This window comes from Hypanus sabinus, chromosome 5, assembly GCF_030144855.1.
Source record: "Hypanus sabinus isolate sHypSab1 chromosome 5, sHypSab1.hap1, whole genome shotgun sequence".
Classification (NCBI taxonomy): Eukaryota; Metazoa; Chordata; class Chondrichthyes; order Myliobatiformes; family Dasyatidae; genus Hypanus; species Hypanus sabinus.
Genome location: NC_082710.1, coordinates 69,572,486 through 69,593,450, shown reverse-complemented (window position 1 = coordinate 69,593,450; position 20,965 = coordinate 69,572,486). Strand labels below are relative to the sequence as shown.

The window sequence follows — 20,965 nt, the reverse complement described above, 5'->3', positions numbered from 1 at the left end:
TCTGCATAAAAAAAACCTACCCCTGACATCTCCTCTGTACCCACTTACAAGCACCTTAAACCTGTGCCCTCTCGTGCTAGCCATTTCAGCCCTGGGAAAAATCCTTTGACTATCCACATGATCAAAGCCTCTGGTCATCTTGTACACCTCTATCAGGTCACCTCTTATCCTCTGTCACTCCAAGGAAAAAAGGCCGACTTCACTCATCCTATTCTCATAAGGCGTGCTCCCCAATCCAGGCAATGTCCTTGTAAATCTCCTCTGCATCCTTTCTATGGCTTCCACATGCTTCCTTTAGTGAGGTGACCAGAACTGAGCACAGTACTCCAAGTGGGGTCTGACCAGGGTCCTATATAGCTACAACATTACCCCTTGGCCCCTAAACTCAATCCCATGATTAATGAAGGCCAATGCACCGAATGCTTTCTTAACCACAGAGTCAACCTGCGCAGCAGCCTTGAGTGTCCAATGGACTCGGACCCCAAGATCCCTCTGATCCTCCACACTGCCAAGAGTCTTACCATTAATACTATATTCCGTCATCATATTTGACCTACCAAAAAGAACCACCTCACACTTCTCTGGGTTGAACTCCATCTGCCACTTCTCAGCCCAGTTTTGCATCCTATCAATGTCCCGCTGTAAACTCTGACAGCCATCCACATATCCCACAACACCTGCCTTTCACAAAGCCATGCTGCCTATTCCTAATCATTGTATGCCTCTCCAAATGTTCATAAATCCTGCCTTTTAGGATCTTCTCCATCAACTTACCAACCACTGAAGTAAGACCCACTGTTCTATAGTTTCCTGGGCTATCTCGACTCACTTTCTTGAATAATGGAACAACATCCACAACCCTCCAATCCTCTGGAATCTCTCCCGTTCCCATTGATGATGCAAAGATCATCGCCAGAGGCTCAGCAACCTCCTCCCTCACTTCCCACAGTAGCCTGGGGTACATCTCGTCCAGTCCTGGTGACTTATCCAACTTGATGCTTTCCAAAAGCCCCTGCTCATCCTATTTTTTAATATCTACATGCTCAAGCTTTCCAGTCTGCTGTAAGTCATCCCTACAATCGCCAAGATCCTTTTCTGTAATGAATACTGAAGCAAAGTGATCATTAAGTATCTCTGCAATCTCCTCTGGTTCGACCCACACATTTCCACTGTCACACTTGAATGGTCCTATACTCATGTCTTACCCTCTTGCTGTTCACACACTTGTAAAATGTCTTGGGATTTTCCTTAATCCTGTCTGCCAAGGCCTTCTCATGACCCCTTCTGGTTCTCCTAATTTCTTTCTTGAACTCCTTCCTGGTAGCCTTATAATCTTCTAGATCTCTATCATTACCTGGCTTTTTGAACCTTTCGTAAGCTCTTCTTTTCTTCTTGACTAGATTTACAACAGCCTTTGTACACCATAGTTCCTGTACCCTACTATCCTTTCCCTGTCTCATTGAAACATACCTATGCAGAACTCCATGCAAACATCACCTGAACATTTGACACATTTCTTCTTTACATTTCCCTGAGAACATCTGTTCCCAGCTTATGCTTCCAAGTTCCTGCCTGATAGCCTCATATTTCCCTTTACACCAATTCCGAACTAATCTGTTCCTATCCCTCTCCAATGCTATGGCAAAGGAGATAGAGTTGTGATCATTATCTCCAAAATGCTCTCTCACTGAGAGACCTGACACCTGACCAGGCTCATTTCCCAATACCAGATCAAGTACAGCCTCTCCTCTTGTAAGCTTATCTACATATTTGTGTCGAGAAACCTTCTTGAACACACTTAACAAACTCCACCCCATCTAAACCCCTCACTCTAGGGACATGCCAATCAATATTTGGGAAATTAAAATCTCCCACCCTGACAATCCTGGTGTTACTACACCTTTCCAGAATCTATCTCTATCTGCTCCTCAATGTCCCTGTTATTATTGGGTGGTCTATAAAAAAACACCCAGTAGAGTTATTGACCCCTTCTTGTTTCTAACTTCCACCCACACATACTCCATAGACAATCCCTGCATGTCTTCCTCCTTTTCTACGGCCATGTCACTATCTCCGATCAACAGTGCCATGCCCCTACCTCTTTTGCCTCCCTCCCTGTCCTTTCTGAAACAGCTAAAGCCTGGCATTCGAAGTAACCGTTCCTGTCCCTGAGCCATCCAAGTTTTTGTAATGGCCACCACATCATATCTCCAAGAACTGATCCATGCTCTAAGCTCATGCGCTTTGTTCACAACATTCCTTGCATTAAATTAGACACATCTCAAACCTTTGATCTGAGCACGTCCCTTCACTATCACCTGCCTATCTTCCCTCTCGCACTGTCTCCAAGTTTCTCTATTTGTGAGCCAACCGCCTCTTCTCTGTCTCTTCAGTTTGGTTCCCACACACCAGAAATCCTAGTTTAATCTCTCCACAATAGCCTTAGCAAACCTCTCTGCCAGGATATTGGTCCCCCTGGGATTCAAGTGCAACCTGTCCTTTTTGTACTGGTCACTTCTGCCAGAAAAGTGGTCCCAATGATCCAGAAATCTGAATCCCTGCCCCCTGCTCCAATTCCTTCAGCCACGCATTTGTCCTCCACCTCACTCTATTCCTATACTCACTGTCACGTGGCACAGACAGTAATCCCGAAATGGCTACCTTTGTGGTCCTGCTTCTCAACTCCCTGTAGTCTGCCTTTAGGGCCTCCACCCTCTTCCTGCCTATGTCTTTTGTGTACATTTTGTATGGCCCATTGGATACCCTTGTCCTAACAGATGCATTAAAGTAACAAAAAATATTTATTTCTGAACATAGGAGGCTATATTTATGAGACCATAAGAGCATAATTAGTCTGCTCTGCCATTTGATCATGGTAGATCCATTTACCTCCCAGCTCCATTCTCCTGTCTTCTCCCCATAACCTTTTGCACCCTGATTTACTAAGCACCTATCAATCTCTGCCTTAAATAAACCCACTGACCCAGTCTCCACAACAGAGGCATAAAACTCCACAAATTTACCACCATTTGGCTAAAGAAATTCCTCCCAATCTCGGTTTTAAATGGACGTATCTCTATTCTGAAATTGTGCCTTCTGGTCCTAGCCTCCCCCACTATAGAAAACATCCTCTCCACATCCACTTTATCTTGGTCTTTCAACATTCAATAGGTTTCAATAAGATTCCCCCCCCCCCACCCCCCACCTTCCATTCTTCTAAATTCCAATGAGTAAAGGTGCAGGACTATTAATCGCTTCCCATACAATAATCCTTTCATCCCTGGAATCATTCTCACAAACCTCCACTGAACTCTCTCCAATGTCAGCACATCTTTTCTTTGATAAGAGGCCCAAAACTGTTCACAAAACTCCAAGTGAGGCCTCAGCATAGCATCCTTGCTTCTATACTCTAGTCTCCTCAAAATGAACACTAACATTGCATTTGTCTTCTTCACCACCAACTCAACCTGCAAGTTAACCTGTAGGGAATCCTGCACAGGGACTCCCAAGTCACTTTGCACCTCCATTTTCTGAACTTTCTCCCCATTTAGAAAATAGTCCACACTTTTATTCCTTCTACCAAAGTGTATTACCATACACTTCCCAACAGTGTATTATCTGCCACTGCTTTGCACAGTCTTCTAACCTGTCTGAGTATTTCTGCAGACTCCCTTAATACTACCTTCCCTTCCATCTATCCTTGTATCAAGAGACTCAGCAGCAGACTTATTTAAAACTTGCTCCCTTTGCTAAATGTAAGTCATTAATATCAGTTCCTTTGGGCTATTGTTGGCAAGACCTAAATTTCTGATCTTTCCTGTAGCCCCACACCAGTCGACACATGGCACAGAGTCAACTTTGCTAAGCATGGCAAATTTACTAAAGGCTGACCTAAGTAAGTAGGTCCCATTATTGAGAGGCACATACAATTTGACATCTGTTCTACTACACTGCTAAGAGCGCAGATAGATACCAGTGATGAATGGGCAGAAGCTGCTGGAGGAGAAGGTATCCATGTCCATAAATATAATTCTAATCTCACAATTTCATCACATTGACTTTGTAAATGTGTGTAGAATTTGCCCAGAAGGATCCAAACCTTTTTAATAATTGCCTTCTAGTCATCTATAAGCCAGAGGTTGAACTGAGTCATACCGAGCATGTTTCTAATTGGGCACTACATGGATAAATATTTAGGCACTCGGGCCACTGCTATCTGTGAACATTAAAGAGCATTGTTGAAGATGCTCTGTAATAAGCATTTCTGACTCTAGAAGTGAGCCATGCTTCTGAGCTAAGCGGGCTGAGACTTACAATAAGATGCTACACTGCTCTGAGGAAGAATGCTTGTCATCAAATATTAGAGGAGAAAGTGATGAACAGGAGGGAGCACAAGGCAGGTAAAGAGTGCTGTGGGGAAGAACAAATACAGAAAGCTCCTCACAGCTGGTTGTGTGCGATTGTGAGTGAACCTGTAACTAGAATCAAAATAATTCAGGCACTTCCAATTCCACGTACCCGAGACACCACTTTCACAAGTCTGCTTACGTAAGATCAGACCCAAATATTTCAGCAAGCTCTCCCAGTATTTCAGTGATTTGACCCACTGCCCTGTTTGGTTTTGGACTACTGCTTGCTGGCTAAGTGCCTTCAAAATGATTCACTGAGCATGTGCTTGCATCCTCAGTGATCACAGGGAAATTTATTCCGTATGAGCAGACAAAAACTTTCACCTTCATCTTTGGTTGCTCTTTCTCATTTGACCTAGAAGCTCAAATCCATGGTGTTGCTAACTGAATGTAATACTGCTGGAGACATCAGCTGTTGGGTGATGATGCTCCAGCCACACACAGGTGTATGTAATGGCGTTCAAGAATTGATTTTTAAAGATCAGGGAAGGTATTTCTGATGATTTAATCAATATTTAGCCCTTAATTAACTGCCTTGTTTCTTACATTACAGCAATAATAATGTTTCAAAATATGAAAGACTTTAGGTTGAATTGGGGATGTTAAAGTAGCAATAAACTAAAGCCTCCTTCTTTCAAAGTGTTTAACAATCAAAGTACATTTATTATCAAAGTATGTATACATTATGGAACTTTGTGTTTATCTCCTAATAGGCAGCCAGGAAACAAAGAAACCCAAAAGAACTCATAAAAAAAAGAAAACCGTTAGACACCCAATGTGCAGGGGAAAAGATAAATCATGCAAACAAATAGTGTGCTGAACAGGTCCACAAAGAGAGTCGACCCACGAACCTTTAATTCAGAGCAGGACAGCAGCCTGAACCAGCCTGTCTCAACACCCTGACCTTTTCAATCTGGCCCGGTGCCTAAATTGTCATCCAGACATCGGGTTCAGTCACTTCAGAATGTTCTGGGGCCTGGACCCCGCCACCTTAATTTGTTCAATCATTGATACATTTGAAGCATTGTTGTATTGAAAAGTCACAATGCTATTTGCAAAGTAATGTCTCAACGTCACCAGAATTACATATGAACCAAAACCCCCATTCTTTTTACAACAATGCTTGATGTCCTTAAGGCAAACTGGTAAGTTAGCCCAAAGTTGCAGAAAACTGCTGGATGAGTTTAGCGGTGGTCCAGCAGCATCTGTGAAGGCAAAAGGAGGAGCACATTTTGGGTTGGTTTTGTTCTAAATTCCAGTGTCACTGGCCACTCTTGCAGCCCAATCTGATTGTGTAGGAATCCCTCAGTGCTGGTCTTAAATGTCAATTTCTGCACTGAGATATTTGGAGCAGTGCTTGATCTTGCATTGTAAAGACGAGAGTGCTGCCCCTAATCCAAGGCAAAAATCAATCATTTGCTACACATTGAGGTCTATAAGTCCCTGAGTGTTGATGATAATGTTTGTGATAGCTCAGTTCTCCAGACAAGTGTAGGTTTCAGAAATATTCACTATAGGATGTTGTCGGTGATTCATTTATTTTCAATCAACAACCTAATCTGGAAAATTTCTGCTGAGAGATACTGTAACATAAATAGCTGAGCATCTTTCAAAGCATCATACCAAAGAACTCCTACATCCTAAGACATTGCACAAATTTTCCAGGTGCTGCTCACAAATATTTCTAGGTGCAGTTTTCCCATTTGTAGAGGGCTGTCCCATTTTGCAAGTGTGACCTTCCCTGCAGGTAAAGGATCCTGCTGGATCCTTTGAGATATTCACCTCTCTCAAAATTCCAATTTACCAAATTATTTTTTCTGCATTGAATCCTCACGGTTCCTTGGCCTCAACCTCGAACACTGCTGAAGGTATACTAAGACATATCCCAGACACAACTATCTTCTTTCTTTTCAGTGAATTTATGTTAATCATTAAGGACAGGACTAACAACACTGTTAACACTATTAAGTCAACACTGTTAGTTTTTGGTAAAGATTAACTTTGTTTGTCACATGTACATCGAAACATCAAAACACAGTGAAATGCGTCATTTTGCATCAATGACCAACACTTTGGGACAGCCTGCAAGTGTCGCAACTCTTCCAGTGTCAGCCCACAACTCACTAACCTTAACCATACATCTTTGAAATGTGGGCGGAAACAAGTGCATCCAGAGGAAACCCTCACAGTGACGAGGAGAATGTACAAACTCCTCATGGACAGTGGCGAGAATCATTGATTACTGGTGCTGTGAACTGGCTGTGCTACTAATTAAGTAGGGACCTAGTGAGCTCTGTTGGAAGGAATTCTCCAGTATCTGTTAATTTTTTAATTAACTTTGAGTTTCTTTTGCAAGCTTTATTCCCTTAAATAATAGAACATCGACTAAATTTTTGACCTCCTCATCCAGTGTTCACAAGGGGCTTTGCATGCTGTGTGTCGCATTCCACTATTATGCCAATTCTTTCTAATCAGTCAGCGCATCAGTAGATTATTGTTATTTATGCTAAACATGAATTGTTTTTGAAATATCAGCAGTTCAGAGAAATGCAAGGTAACAAAATATTAAATAGCTCCTATGGAAGATGCTCTACTGGAACTGGTATCATGGGACCCTGTGGAACTCTCCTAAAATGGATGGCAGATGGCTTTTAACTTTCAAAGAAAGGATGTCTGCATTTCTATATGATGCCTTTCGTAGAGCACTTTGATTAATTGATGATGGCATCCATCAGTCTTAAACGACAATGGCTGTGCTTCACTGAAGTGACATCTCCAGGGCTGAAGCCTGGGTGGAAGGTATGGAGATGCTGAGATGCCCAGTCATCAGGATCCCCCTCCCGGCCTCACCAGTGTAGTCCAAAGGAAAGCAAAGCAATACATTTATCACCCTGTCCCGATGCTGCCCACAAGGTAGTGGGGTTATTTACCCATAGCTGGGGATCTGGTTCACGAGCACCAGGACATGTCCACACACTGGTGAGCTTGCATGCCATGGGTGCAGGGCAGAAACCTCCACCCAGTCCTCTGTAGTTCAACCTGAGTCTAACAGGAGTTCAGTTTCTGTGTTGCCAGTGAGGAGGCAGATGAGGCTTGCTGTTGGAGAGGCAGTCAGCTCTCCTTTTAGTGAGACTGCTTGCCAGCGATGGAAGCTGAAAGTGAGAGACAAGTGCTATTCACTACACTACCACACTAGACACATCACAGCAACAACTTGACATGCAGAGCACTTTCTGATTTAGTATGTCACTTGTTGAGTTCCTGGTCAACATTTATACAATGGAATAAATGCCCCATTTCTTCCTTGAAATATTTTCCTGAGATTGTTTACATTCACTTGAGAAAGCAAAGAGGAGCTCAGTGTGATATTGCATCTGATAAAAAAACACATCAAAAAATGAAGCAATTTTTAAACTTCTCTGCGTGCCCTGGTTCTAGAGAGTAACTTGATCCACAGACTTCTGCCTTCATCTCAAGTAATTTTGTTTAGCTCTCTACAATCAAATCAAGAAGTATAAGTGATATGTGCAAAGACCAAGTACAACTGAATGTTTTAAACAGAAGCCTGCAGTAGGTTATTAATCTCTAGCTAGCATATGCTTGATCATTATATCTGGTAAAGAAAGAAAAATCAGAGTGAAGAATAGTCCTTACCGCAGCATGAAAGAGACTGGTGTTCCTCAGTCTGTCAATGGCTTTGGTTGAGAATCTTGAATCTTAACTGAACCTTTACATTGCCTCAGGCTGCTGAAGTTTGCCATTTCTTAACATCTTGCACAACTTTTTTTCATTCTTGGCAACTGAAGTAATATTAACTTCAGGGAGAACAGTGTTTGGGAGCAGGAAGTTCAAAGGGCCACAATGATTTTGTCAGAGGTTTATCAAAAATATGAAGTGTATTTAGTAGGAAAAATAACAAAGATAGTAAATGAATGATCACGTTCAAAGTTAGAGCAGGAGAGGTGGAGAACCAATGTAAAGTATATCAGGGGATCAAAGCTGTGGAGTTGGATGCAAAATTCAGCAAACATTAAATAAGGTGGGCAAGATATGAAAGAATTTCAAGTTCATTTGGATAAGCACAAGCATCAGAATAATGGTCAGCACGATGAGAGTGAAGGACCGCAGAAGGTGTCTGGGCTAGGATTTCCATTGAGACAAGGGAAAGGGAGACCTAAGGGAGATAATAGTAAGTAAGAAGGAAAGAAGACAGCTTATTTTTTTTTTAATGTTCAACATGTCCTCAACAGCTAAGGAAATTAGATGGAGGAGCCATTGTGAGGTTATCTACTTCGGGAGTAAGAACAGGAAGGCAGATTATTATCTAAACGGTGTAGAGTTAGGTAAGGGAGAAATACAAAGAGATCTAGGAGTCCTTGTTCATCAGTCACTGAAGGTGAATGAGCAAGTGCAGCAGGCAGTGAAGAAGGCTAATGAAATGTTGGCCTTTATTACAAAGGGAATTGAGTACAAGAGCAAGGAAATCCTCTTGCATTTGTACAGGGTCCTGGTGAGACCACACCTGGAGTATTGTGTACAGTTTTGGTCTCCAGGGTTAAGGAAGGACATCCTGGCTGTAGAGGAAGTGCAGCGTAGATTCACGAGGTTAATTCCTGGGATGTCAGGACTGTCTTACACAGAGAGGTTAGAGAGCCTGGGCTTGTACACACTGGAATTAAGGAGATTGAGAGGGGATCTGATTGCAACATATAAGATTATTAAGGGATTGGATAAGATAGAGGCAGGAAATATGTTCCAGATGCTGGGAGAGTCCAGTACCAGAGGGCATGGTTTGAGAAAAAGGGGTAGGTTATTTAGGACAGAGTTATGGAAAACTTCTTTTCCCAGAGAGTTGTGGGGGTCTGGAATGTACTGCCTCAGAAGGCAGTGGAGGCCAATTCTCTGGATGCTTTCAAGAAGGAACTACATAGGTATCTTATGGATAGGGGAATCAAGGGATATGGGGACAAGGCAGGAACTGGGTATTGATAGTAGATGATCAGCCATGATCTCAGAATGGCAGTGCAGGCTCGAAGGGCCGAATGGTCTACTTCTGCACCTATTGTCTATTGTCTATAGTTGATAGACAAACTGCCAAAAGTGACTTGTGTAAATACACTGAGCATTTTCCATTCATGTGAAATTGCTGTCCTTTTGGTAACCAGTTTGTGTTATTTATTATCTGACTTTCTCTTATAGATACCAAATTGCTTTGTTGATCCTGGGATATGTGCTGCCTTTGGTTGTGATGGGTATCACATATGCCATCATTGGAATCACGCTGTGGGGCGGGGAAATTCCCGGTGATACATCAGAAAGCTACCATGATCAGCTCAAAGCTAAGCGAAAGGTAATTACAAGATCTGCTCTGAAGCAAATAATGCTAAATTTCTCTGACAGAACTTGTCACATTTAATGTAGCATTGAACATTACATGGTGTGAAATGTTTCTAAAGTTGAGACAAATAGTTTCACATTGGAATAAGACATAGGTAGACAGATTTTACTGCTTGTTGATCTCATAACATGCAGCCGTTATGCTTGGATATAATTATTAAATTTTATATTATCACAATGCTGATATTGAAAATTTTGTGTGTCTGCAATCTTTCTGACACAAAGACCAAAAGAAAAGCCCAAGCCTGGAGCCCTCCACCGTTGACCTTTCTCCTGACATCTCAAATAATTAGATCAGAGCTCTGAAGTTAAGCATGGATCTGCAATGTATATCCTCAAGTCTTTGAAATCCAAAATGGTCGTGGCTGGACTTCTGTGTTGTTTTCCACTATTCCACCATTGCTTTAAATATGTCAAAGGGCAAATAGCCACATTTTTGCTCCTATACTTTATGGTTTTATATACAGCTTTATGTGATCTTAATCTGGATGTTGATCTCCTTAGTCAAAGTGACAGCTAAATGACACAGGAACACAGTTGAAGAGTGGAGTCACTGCTCTACTGTGGGGAAACATGGAGGGTAATTTACACACTGACATGTGACTTTATATTCAGCATCTCAAGCATCTTCATTCACAATTCAAGACTGAAAAATGTAATTTCCTATACACAAGTGTAAAGGAGGATGAAATAATTGTTACTCAATCTGATGTCACAATAAAGAACACATTTTTTTTTAATCCCAATAAATATAGATACATAAGATAGCTTATATACGTAGATTGTTTGTATGTCCATAAAGTGACACTAGGCACAGGATTATTGTCTGCAGTGTCAGGAAATGATAGAGTAGTGGCAGTTGGGGGTGTGGAGGCGTGGGATAGTGAATGGAGGTGTTGATTAGCCTTACTGCTTATGGAAAGTAACTTTTCTGAGCATGGCATCACTCCTGATGGGAGTGGGACAACCAGTCCCTGACCAAGGTGGGTGGGATCCTTCATGATTTTATTGGCCCTTTTCCAGCATCTTTTTGTATATATCTCCTTCATGATGGGTAAGGCTGGTGCTGGTGATGTGTTGACTGCCCGTTGACCTAGAGATGTCAGTGAAGAAAACTAGACACCAATGTCATGTTTTGTAACCTCGGAAACAAACACAGGAGCTGACTATGACATGTGTTTTCTTTTCTTTAGTGAGGCATTCTCATATGTAACCCATAATTAATCATGTAAACAAACGAAGAATGCTTAACCAAACAATATTACCCCAATGTTATGGAAATATTAAATACACTACAAACAAGATGCAGAGGAAGAAATTAGGAGGCTAGATTGTTAAGTGGCTAGATTTAAGCAGGAGGAGTTTAGAACTGGAATTTCAAATGTGGAGCATAGGCAGCTGATGCAGGCAGAGGAGCAGAGTTCTTGGGATTTTAAGAGTTGAGGATTGAATGTGGGGAATGGTGAGTTCTGATGGGATATTCGTGTGAAGTTGGGAATTTCAAATTAGAATTGCTTAGGCACGAAGAATCCAGGAAGGTTAACGAGGTCAGGGAGAACATTGAAATTATCAAGGATGTTTCATTAAGAAACTTAGAGTGGAACAAGCATAAGAGTTGGTGAGTAAAGCCCCAAGTGAAGACTGGAATGGATGTAATGCTCAAATTACAAATTAAAATCTTAAGAGCATGGTCAATCTGGTAAGTAAATTGGGACATTACAGATATTTCAGAAGTGGTTGCTGTGCAAACTGATGCAGTGTAAGGTGATTTGGGCCAAAGGTAAAGAGGTCATTGGCCTTCACACAGTCTATATTTTGATTGCCTGATACATACAAACCTATGAGGTAAAAACCAGGAGTAGGATACTGGGACCGTTCCCCTGGTCTTCTGTTTAAAAAAACGTCAGAGCTGTTCTGATTTGTAACCTCATCACCGTAATTCCCTCCCTTTGCCTATCTAGTATGTACTGACTTTTCCCTACAAATATTCAGATTACTTCACTGACCTTTTAGGAGGCAAGTACCAAAGTCTCATTGCTCTCTGAGAGAAAAAAATTCACCTGTCAAAACGGACAACTTCGTATTTTGAACAGTGAAGTGACCTCTAGTTCTAGATTCTCCTGCAAGATATCCTGTCAAGACCACTCAATATCCCATGTGTTTCAGTCAATTTCTCTTATCTAAACTCAATAAATGCAAGTCTAGTCTTTCAGATCTTTCCTCACAGTACAATCTGCCCATTCCAGTAACCCTAGATGGGTAACTTCATACAGACTTGCACAAAACCCTGTCCACTAGGACTTCTATTCACCAGAATTCATTTCAAACTAAGGGGTGATTTGTATGAGTTAATGTAGCAGCAGCTTTCTGGTTAAATTGAGTGTGTGCAAATGAAATTTCCCCATCAGATGGAAAATAAAGCACATATGTTCCTTACAATGCTTCTGAGCGACTCCAGATGTTACACAGCTCTTTCTACTTCAGAAGTGCTTATTAGCAATAACATAGGGGCCATGCCTATCGATTTCAGTACAGCAAGCTCCAATAACTTGCATTGCACTATTGCTTGGATTACCCAAGTATTAGAATTGTTCACACCGTGATGTGTATCAGCCAAAACAAACAGGTGAATATCCTGTTCTTCAAAGATGTCATTGGTTTGTGAGATGTATTTGAGAGGGCAGAACCTCAGAACCTCATCCTTTCCTGATGTAAGCAGCTCCTGTAACAGCTGTTGCTCTGTCAGCACAGAAAATTGAATATATATCTTTAAATAATCCCATAAAGACCCACGTTGTCTGATTATCTTAAACATTGCATTACCTCATTCCATTTCTAAAGGATGACCACATTTCCAATCAGCATATTTGTTTTGTTTGCAGTTTGTGTGTCACTCAGAGCACAGTAGTAAAAGGCTCTGTATATTTGTCACGACAGAAGGTATAATGCTGCCTTTGGGGAGATTTTTAAAAAACCTTGTAAAAGAAAAAGATCAGGTGCAGGACTTGTGCAGGACTTGTTTTAAGTGGCAGAAACCATGGTGCTACCTGCAGCCTGAGCTGGATGTAAAAGGATCCGTAACAGTTTGGTGCCCTGATGCAGTTATTTCTTGACTGCCCTGACACCACGCGACTGATCTGAATTGCTAACTCTGTTTCAATTCTCAGAACTACAACTGCAGATGTTGTGGATCAAAGAATACGTACATGACGCTGGAAGAACTCAGCAGGTCAGGCAGCATCCGTGAGAAAAGAGTAGCCAACGTTTCGGGCCGAGACCCTTCATCAGGAATGGGGGGGAGGAGAAGGCCGAAGCCCAGTAATAGAGATAGGGGAGGGGAAGGGCTAGAGGCACCAAGTGGAGAACCAGAGGAAGGATAAAGGGGGAGGGGATAAGCATGAAAGAACTGTAGAGGAAAAGGAGCAGAAAGTTGAAAGGGGAGAGAGGCAGAGAGGGACCTATGATAGGGGAAGGGGGAGGAGGAGGGAATTACCGGAAATTGGAGAATTCAATGTTCATACCACCAGGCTGGAGGCTACCCAGACGGTAGATGAGGTGTTGCTCCTCCAACCTGAGTTTGGCCTCATCCTGGCAGTAGAGGAGGCCATGTATGGACATATCTAGATGGGAATGAGAGGCAGAGTTGAAGTGGGTGGCAACCGGGAGATCCTGTCTGTTGTGACGGACGGAGCATAGGTGCTCGACGAAGCGGTCCCCCAATCTGTGTCAGGTCTCACCGATGTAGAGGAGGCCACACCGGGAGCACCTGATGCAGTAGACAACTCCAGCCGACTCACAGGTGAAGTGTTGCCTCACCTGGAAGGACTGTCTGGGGCCTGGAATGGTGGTAAGGGGGGAGGTGTGGGGACAGGTGTAGGTAGCATTTGCGCTTGCAGGGATAAGTGCCGGGTGGGAGGTCTTAAATTCACTTGGTCCATCTTGGACACTTCTCTCCCCTCTCCTGATCTCTCGGTCTCCATCTCCGGAGACAGACTGTCCACTGACATCTTCTACAAACCCACTGACTCCCATAACTACCTTGACTATACCTCTTCCCACCCTGCCCAATGCAAAAATACCATTCCCTATTCCCAGTTCCTCCATCTCCACCGCATCTGCTCCCAGGATGAGGCTTTCTGTTCCAGGACTTCTCAAATGTCCCCTTTCTTTCAGGATCGTGATTTCCCTTCTGGCATCATCAAAGATGCCCTCACCCCCATCTCCTCCACCACCCGCACTTCAGCCCTTAACCCATCCTCCTGTCACCACAACAGGGACAGGGTTCCCCTTGTCCTCACCTACCACCCCACCAGCCTCCGGATCCAACACATTATCCGCAACTTCCGCCACCTTCAACAGGACCCCACCACCCAGCACATCTTTCCCTCCCTACCCCTCTCAGCTTTTCGCAGGGATAGTTCCCTCTGCGACTACCTTGTCCACGCATCCCTCCCCACAGAACTCCCACCCAACACTTATCCCTGCAAGCGCAAATGCTACACCTGTCCCCACACCTCCCCCCTTACTACCATTCCAGGCCCCAGACAGTCCTTCCAGGTGAGGCAACACTTCACCTGCGAGTCTGCTGGAGTCGTCTATTGCATCCGGTGCTCCCGGTGTGGCCTCCTCTACATCAGCAAGACCCGACACAGATTGGGGGACCGCTTCGTTGAGCACCTCTGCTCCGTCCGTCACAATCTCCTCTACTGCCATGATGAGGCCAAACTCAGGTTGGAGGAGCAACACCTCATATACCGTCTGGGTAGCCTCCAGCCCCTTGGTATGAACATTGAATTCTCCAATTTCCGGTAATTCCCTCCCCCTCCCCCTTCCCCTATCTCAGGTCCCTCTCTGCCTCTCTCCCCTTTCAACTTTCTGCTCCTTTACCTCTACAGTTCTTTCATGCTTATCCCCTCCCCCCTTTATCCTTCCTCTGGTTCTCCATCTGGTGCCTCTAGCCCTTCCCCTCCCCTATCTCTATTACTGGGCTTCGGCCCTCTCCTCCCCCCCATTCCTGATGAAGGGTCTCAGACCGAAACGTTGGCTACTCTTTTCTCACGGATGCTGCCTGACCTGCTGAGTTCTTCCAGCGTCGTGTACGTATTCTCTGTTTCAATTCTGCTGGGTATCTCAGTGATTATTGTTTATTATTTTGAGATCTGACCGTGAAATTTGTTCCTTTTTCCTTCTGTCTGACAACAGGAGTGACTCCTAAAGCTGTAAAGTGCATTGTGATGTCCTGAGGTTCTAAAGAGCTGTATTTAATGCATTACATCACCTTGCCACTGTTTAGAAATAATGAATGGGTGATGTCTTTGATTATTATTCATCTGCTCATTTGTTTTCTTCTGTAGGTTGTTAAAATGATGATTGTGGTAGTTTTCACCTTCACCATTTGCTGGCTTCCCTACCACACCTTCTTTCTTGTCACCAAACAGTACCCAAATGTGAGTAGATGGAAGCCCATACAGCAAGTTTACTTGGCCGTGTTCTTACTGGCAATGAGTTCCAACATGCACAACCCTATCATATACTGCTGCCTCAACAGCAGGTAAGTCAATTCATTGAGGGTGAAGATGTCTCTCTATTCAGCATTGAAATCCAAATGATTTGTGAATAACTCCCTGGTGCTTTAATTGCCGAGTGATGAATTTGAAGACTGCTCAAAACAATACAACGATACCTTCACATTTAAGCTGCAAGTAATAATGGAACCAAAAATACCCTAAGTCATTCTGCTCAGCATTAATAAACAAGATTTGTTATAAAGGTGTCATAGCAGATTTACAAAAGCTTGGGTGAGTTGGGGAGTGATGGACAGATATAGAAATTGAATTGTAAACTGAAGGCTTCAGCAGCAAACTGCACATCAGTCGATGATAAGTAAAGTCATTGAGTCAAAACACTGAGAAATGGAGGTATTTAGGGCTGGAGGAGTTTAGAATTGGGGTGGGTAGGGACAAAGTGGTAGATTGCTTAATGGGAAACTATTGTTGGTTAGAGCACAGAAGTGATGTGTAAACAGGAGTTGCAAAACAAAAGTGAAATGTGTTTGTCAGCACCAGATGAACAGGAGCTGGACAATGTCTTGGAAGAGCAAACAGATGTTCTTAATGAAGCCACAAATATTTAAATTAAAATTCACCTTTGGGTCAAACATCACAAAAAAAGACAAAGTGGGAATAGCAAAAGGCTTCAAAGCTATGTCAATAGGTTGGTGAAGTGGGTTGAAACAATGCTGAGTAATGCTAAGAATGAGGAGTGATATTGTCAATGATATGGCACAATTCCAAAGGAGACGTAGAAAGAGAGCAAACGAGGTATATGTTCTTGTAAGAGGTATGCCCACGATATTTAAGCATCATGATGATCACTTTCCATTGCCAAGACACAGAAGAGTACAGACCATGTGTAAATGAATGGGATTAGCACTCAATAGTCAGCATAGTCATGGTGGGCTGAAGAGCCTATTTCAATGCACTATGGTCCTATAGCTCTATGACTCCAGGAGTAAGGAAGTCAAAGCATGTTTATGAAGCTTTGGCTCCAGATGACATTGTTTGCCTTCAGTTAAGGGAATGTGGAAGAGACAAGAAAAGATTTTGTAGTTGAAAAAAGAAGGCAGGAATATCTTGTATTCCATTTGAACCCTGAAATTGTACAGAATTTTGGCAGGGCCAGTAGTGCTTGATGTAACCCAATCAGTTGTGCCAGTACAAAGCAAACCAGTTATCTGTGGAAGTAGTTTGGGTTTGTATTCCTTGGACAAGGCAGTGGAGATGAGTTCTGTACTGGATGTCAGAAGGCAATGATTTAGTGGGAACTGTGGCACAGAAGCTGAGGATTTGTTTGAGCAGATTAATAGCTGCAAGTCTAAAGGGTTTTCTTTATAGTATCAGAAACAGAAGTGATCTTACATATCGCAAGTTATGTGAGCAATGAGTCAGATTTAATGATCTGGCTCATTGCCCACATAACATGGGATATTAGGTGGACCCATCACTCTAATGGGTGGTGAACTTTTTATATAGTGTTTGATCATGTTCAGTATAACACTGGAAATACTAGACAGTTCCAAAGGTTTTAGAATCTTTTTAAGGGCCTGTGTCATGTTTTTGTGACAAATTGTAGCAAATGCCGTCCATCACGCAATATTGGCTTCCTGAGATTGTAGAGAATCCTGTCCTTTCCCTTAGTAACATTGATTATTCAAGATCACCGCTATACTCGCTATTTCATTTTTAATGTCACTTTTTAGTTTTTAAGATGCCTACATTGCTCCTGACCATTTCCTTTTCAGTAAATAATAGTTTAAGATCTCTTCTGCAATGATTTTTAATATCTTTTGCAAAATTTACCTGCTCCTCTTTTCGTAGATCAATCTATTTTGTTACCTTTATCTTGTTCTTTGCTTCCCTGATGCTCGGAATTGTGCCAGTTTTTTTTTCCATTTTATATGCCTGATTTTGGTTTATGTAACGCATTAGTCACCAATGATTGTTTTCCATTTCAAGCAATGTTCCTGCCCTTTAGGGGCTCAAAATGATTTCCTATCATATTAAGTTATTTCTTGAACATCTCCCATGACTACACCATCATTTTACTCATTAACAATCTGCCCTGTTTACCATGAATAATCTCTGTCTCATCACATTAAAGTCAGTCTTGGTCAAATCCAGAACTGTTGTATTTATAAGCCATTCAGATCATGGGAGAGAAAACCATATATCTACCCGTACGCAAACACAAAGAGCTGACATGTTGCCTCTAGTATAGATGAAAGCATTAAATTACAAAATAGATGGCCTTACATTTGTTCACATGGGTCTATTTCCCAGAGATTTTCCCATTTAATTATCAGTAATTTAAACAAAAGGATAAAAAGAAAACTATTAAAGTAGATTTCTTTGCAGACAAATGCAAGCTAATCCATTTTGGACCTAAATAGAATAATGGAATAGAAAAGAGTATTTCCAAAACAAAGAAAGGTGGGAAGCTATGAAGATCCAAAGAGGCTTACTGGAAGGTACAGGAAATAAGCAAAAGGCCTATATAAAGGGCTAGGAAATAACTGATCTGAACCAGAGATAATAAATTAATTCGATACATCAGAAATAACCTGCCTCAATGACTTTCGTCCAATAGCACATACATCCACTGGGATGGAGTGCTTTGAGAGGCTGGTGATGGAACATTTCAACTCATGCCTCAGAGGCCACTTGGATCTGTTCCAGTTTGTCCACTATCACAAGTCAACAGCAGATGCCATTTCATTGGTTATTCACTTAATTCTGGAACATCTGGACAGCGAAGATGTATACATCAGGATGATTTTCATTGACTACAGCTTGGCATTCAATGCCACCATCCCCTCAAAACTAATCAGTAAACTTCAAGTCCTAGGCTTCACTACATCCTTATGCAACTGGATCTTTGATTTCCTCACTTACACACCCTAGTTATTTGGGATTGGCAACATCTCCCCCACAATCTCCATCAGCACAGGTGCACCACAAGGCTGTGTGTTTAGCCCCCTGCTCTACTCACTTTCTACTTATGACTGAGAGGCTAAGCATAACTCCAATGCCATATTTAAATGTGCCAATGATACTACTGTCATTAACCAAATCAAGGGTGGTGTTGAATCAGCATATAGAAGGGAGATTGAAAATCTGACTGAGTGGTACCACATCACCAATTTCTCACTCAATGACAGGTAGACTAAAGATGATTATCGAATTCAGGAGGAGGAAACCAAAGGTCCATGATCCAGTTCTCAATGGGGAATCAGAGCTGGAGATGGTCAACATCTTTAACTTCCTCAGTGTTATAACCATATAACCATATAACAATTACAGCGTGGAAACAGACCATCTTGGCCCTTCTAGTCCATGCCAAACGCTTACTGTCACCTAGTCCCACTGACCTGCACTCAGCCCATAACCCTCCATTCCTTTCCTGTCCATATACCTATCCAATTTTACTTTAAATGACAGTATCGAACCTGCCTCTACCACTTCTACTGGAAGCTCGTTCCACACAGCTACCACTCTCTAAGTAAAGAAATTCCCACTCGTGTTACCCTTAACTGTGTTGCCCCCTAACTCTCAACTCAAGTCCTCTTGTTTGAATCTCCTCTACTTTCAATGGAAAAAGCCTATCCACGTCAACTCCATCTATCCCCCTCATAAATTCAAATACCTCTCTTAAGTCTCACCTCAACCTTCTACGCTCCAAAGAATAAAGACCTAACTTGTTCAACCTTTCTCTGTAACTTAGGTGCTGAAACCCAGGTAACATTCTAGTAAATCTCCTCTGTATTCTCTCCATTTTGTTGACACCTTTCCTATAATTCGGTGACCAGAACTGTACACAGTACTCCAAATTTGGCCTCAACAAAGCCTTGTACAGTTTTAACATTACATCCCAACTCCTATACTCAATGCTCTGATTTATAAAGGCCAGTATACCAAAAGCTTTCTTCACCACCCTATCTACATGAGATTCTACCTTCAGGGAACTATGCACCATTATTCCTAGATCACTCTGTTCTACAGCATTCTTCAATGCCCTACCATTTACCATGTATGCCCTATTTTGATTAGTCCTACCAAAATGTAGCACCTCACACTTATCAGCATTAAACTCCATCTGCCATCTTTCAGCCCACTCTTCTAACGGCCCTAAATCGCTCTGTAAGCTTTGAAAACCTACTTCATTATCCATAACACCACCTATCTTGGTATCATTTGTATACATACTAATCCAATTTACCACCCCATCATCCAGATCATTAATGTATATGATAAATAACATTGGACCCAGTACAGATCCCTGAGGCACACTGGCCTCCCACCTGACAAACAGTTATCCACCACTACTCTCTGACATCTCCTATCCAGCCACTGTTGAATCCATTTTACTACTTCAATATTAATACCTAACGATTGAACCTTCCTAACTAACCTTATGTGTGGAACCTTGTCAAAGGCCTTACTGAAGTCCATATAGAGAACATCCACTGCTTTACCCTCGTCAACTTTCCTCGTAACCTCTTCAAAAAATTCAATAAGATTTGTCAAACATGACCTTCCACGCACAAATCCATGTTGACTATTCCTAATCAGACCCTATCTATCCAGATAATTATACATACCATCTCTAAGAGTACTTTCCATTAATTTACCCACCACTGACGTCAAGCTTACAGGCCGATAATTGCTAGGTTTACTCTTAGAACCCTTTTTAAACAATGGAACCACATGAGTTATAATTTCAGAGGATCAGGCCTAGGTCCAGCATGTACAGTAAGTGTCATTATGAAGAAAGCAAGATAAAATCTCTATTTTCTAAGAAGTCTGTGAAGATTCAGCATTTCATCAAAAACTTTAGAGATGTATGCTGGAGAGTACATTGACTGGTTTCATCAGTCTTGGTATGGAAACACCAATTCCCTTGTACAGAAAAGCCTAGAAAAAGTAGTGGATAGAGCCCAGTGCATTATAGGAAAAGCCCTTCCTTCCATTGAGCATATCTACCTGGAGCACTGTCACAGGAAAGAGCACCATCAAGGACTATCACCTTCCAGGTCGTGCTGTCGTCACACTGCTGCCATCAGGAAGAAGATACTGGAGCCCCAGGACTTGCACCACCATGTAACTGAACCAGTTATTAAACCAGAAAGGAAAACTTCAGTCAACTTCACTTACCCCATCACTGAACTGTTCAGCTGAACTGGACTCACTTTTGTTGCTTATTTATAATATTATTCCTTACTTTTCTCTTTATATTTGCAGGTTTTTGGTGTTTTCTTTTGCACAGGTTTATTAATTCTATTGTTTTTCTTGTGAGTACCCAAAAGAAAATGAATCTCAGGATTGTAGATGGTGACATACAGTATATGTACTTTGATAATAAATTTACTTTGTACTTTAAACTTCAGTGTCAATAACAGTGACTGAAGAGCCAGCAAGTTATCAAAGCCCAGCGAGTTCACTAATATAAATCATGGAGGAAAGTTGCCAGTCCTTCCTGGTCTGCTTCTGCTGGACTTTGAGTATGAATTCATAAAGCTGAAGGGCTTGATACCATTGAGATACAGTGCTAAGGCACCTTCTTAAATTATTGCAGTCCTTCTGTTGAAGATACTCCCAGAGAAC

General features: G+C 42.1%; 1 protein-coding gene and 1 long non-coding RNA gene across 2 annotated transcripts in view; one reads left to right on the top strand and one right to left on the bottom strand.

The window, feature by feature from the left end:
- LOC132394233 (uncharacterized) overlaps positions 1 to 20,965 on the bottom strand; it is a 112,697-nt gene that overhangs the window by 51,738 nt on the left and 39,994 nt on the right. The gene's annotated exons all lie outside the window — the stretch shown is intronic.
- Positions 1 to 20,965, top strand: part of LOC132394232 (neuromedin-K receptor-like) — a 67,995-nt gene that overhangs the window by 42,642 nt on the left and 4,388 nt on the right. Inside the window, exons 3-4 of the mRNA XM_059970112.1 lie at positions 9,609 to 9,759; positions 15,161 to 15,357. Of these exons, the coding sequence (XP_059826095.1) occupies positions 9,609 to 9,759; positions 15,161 to 15,357 (348 nt within the window). The remainder of the gene's footprint in view (positions 1 to 9,608; positions 9,760 to 15,160; positions 15,358 to 20,965) is intronic.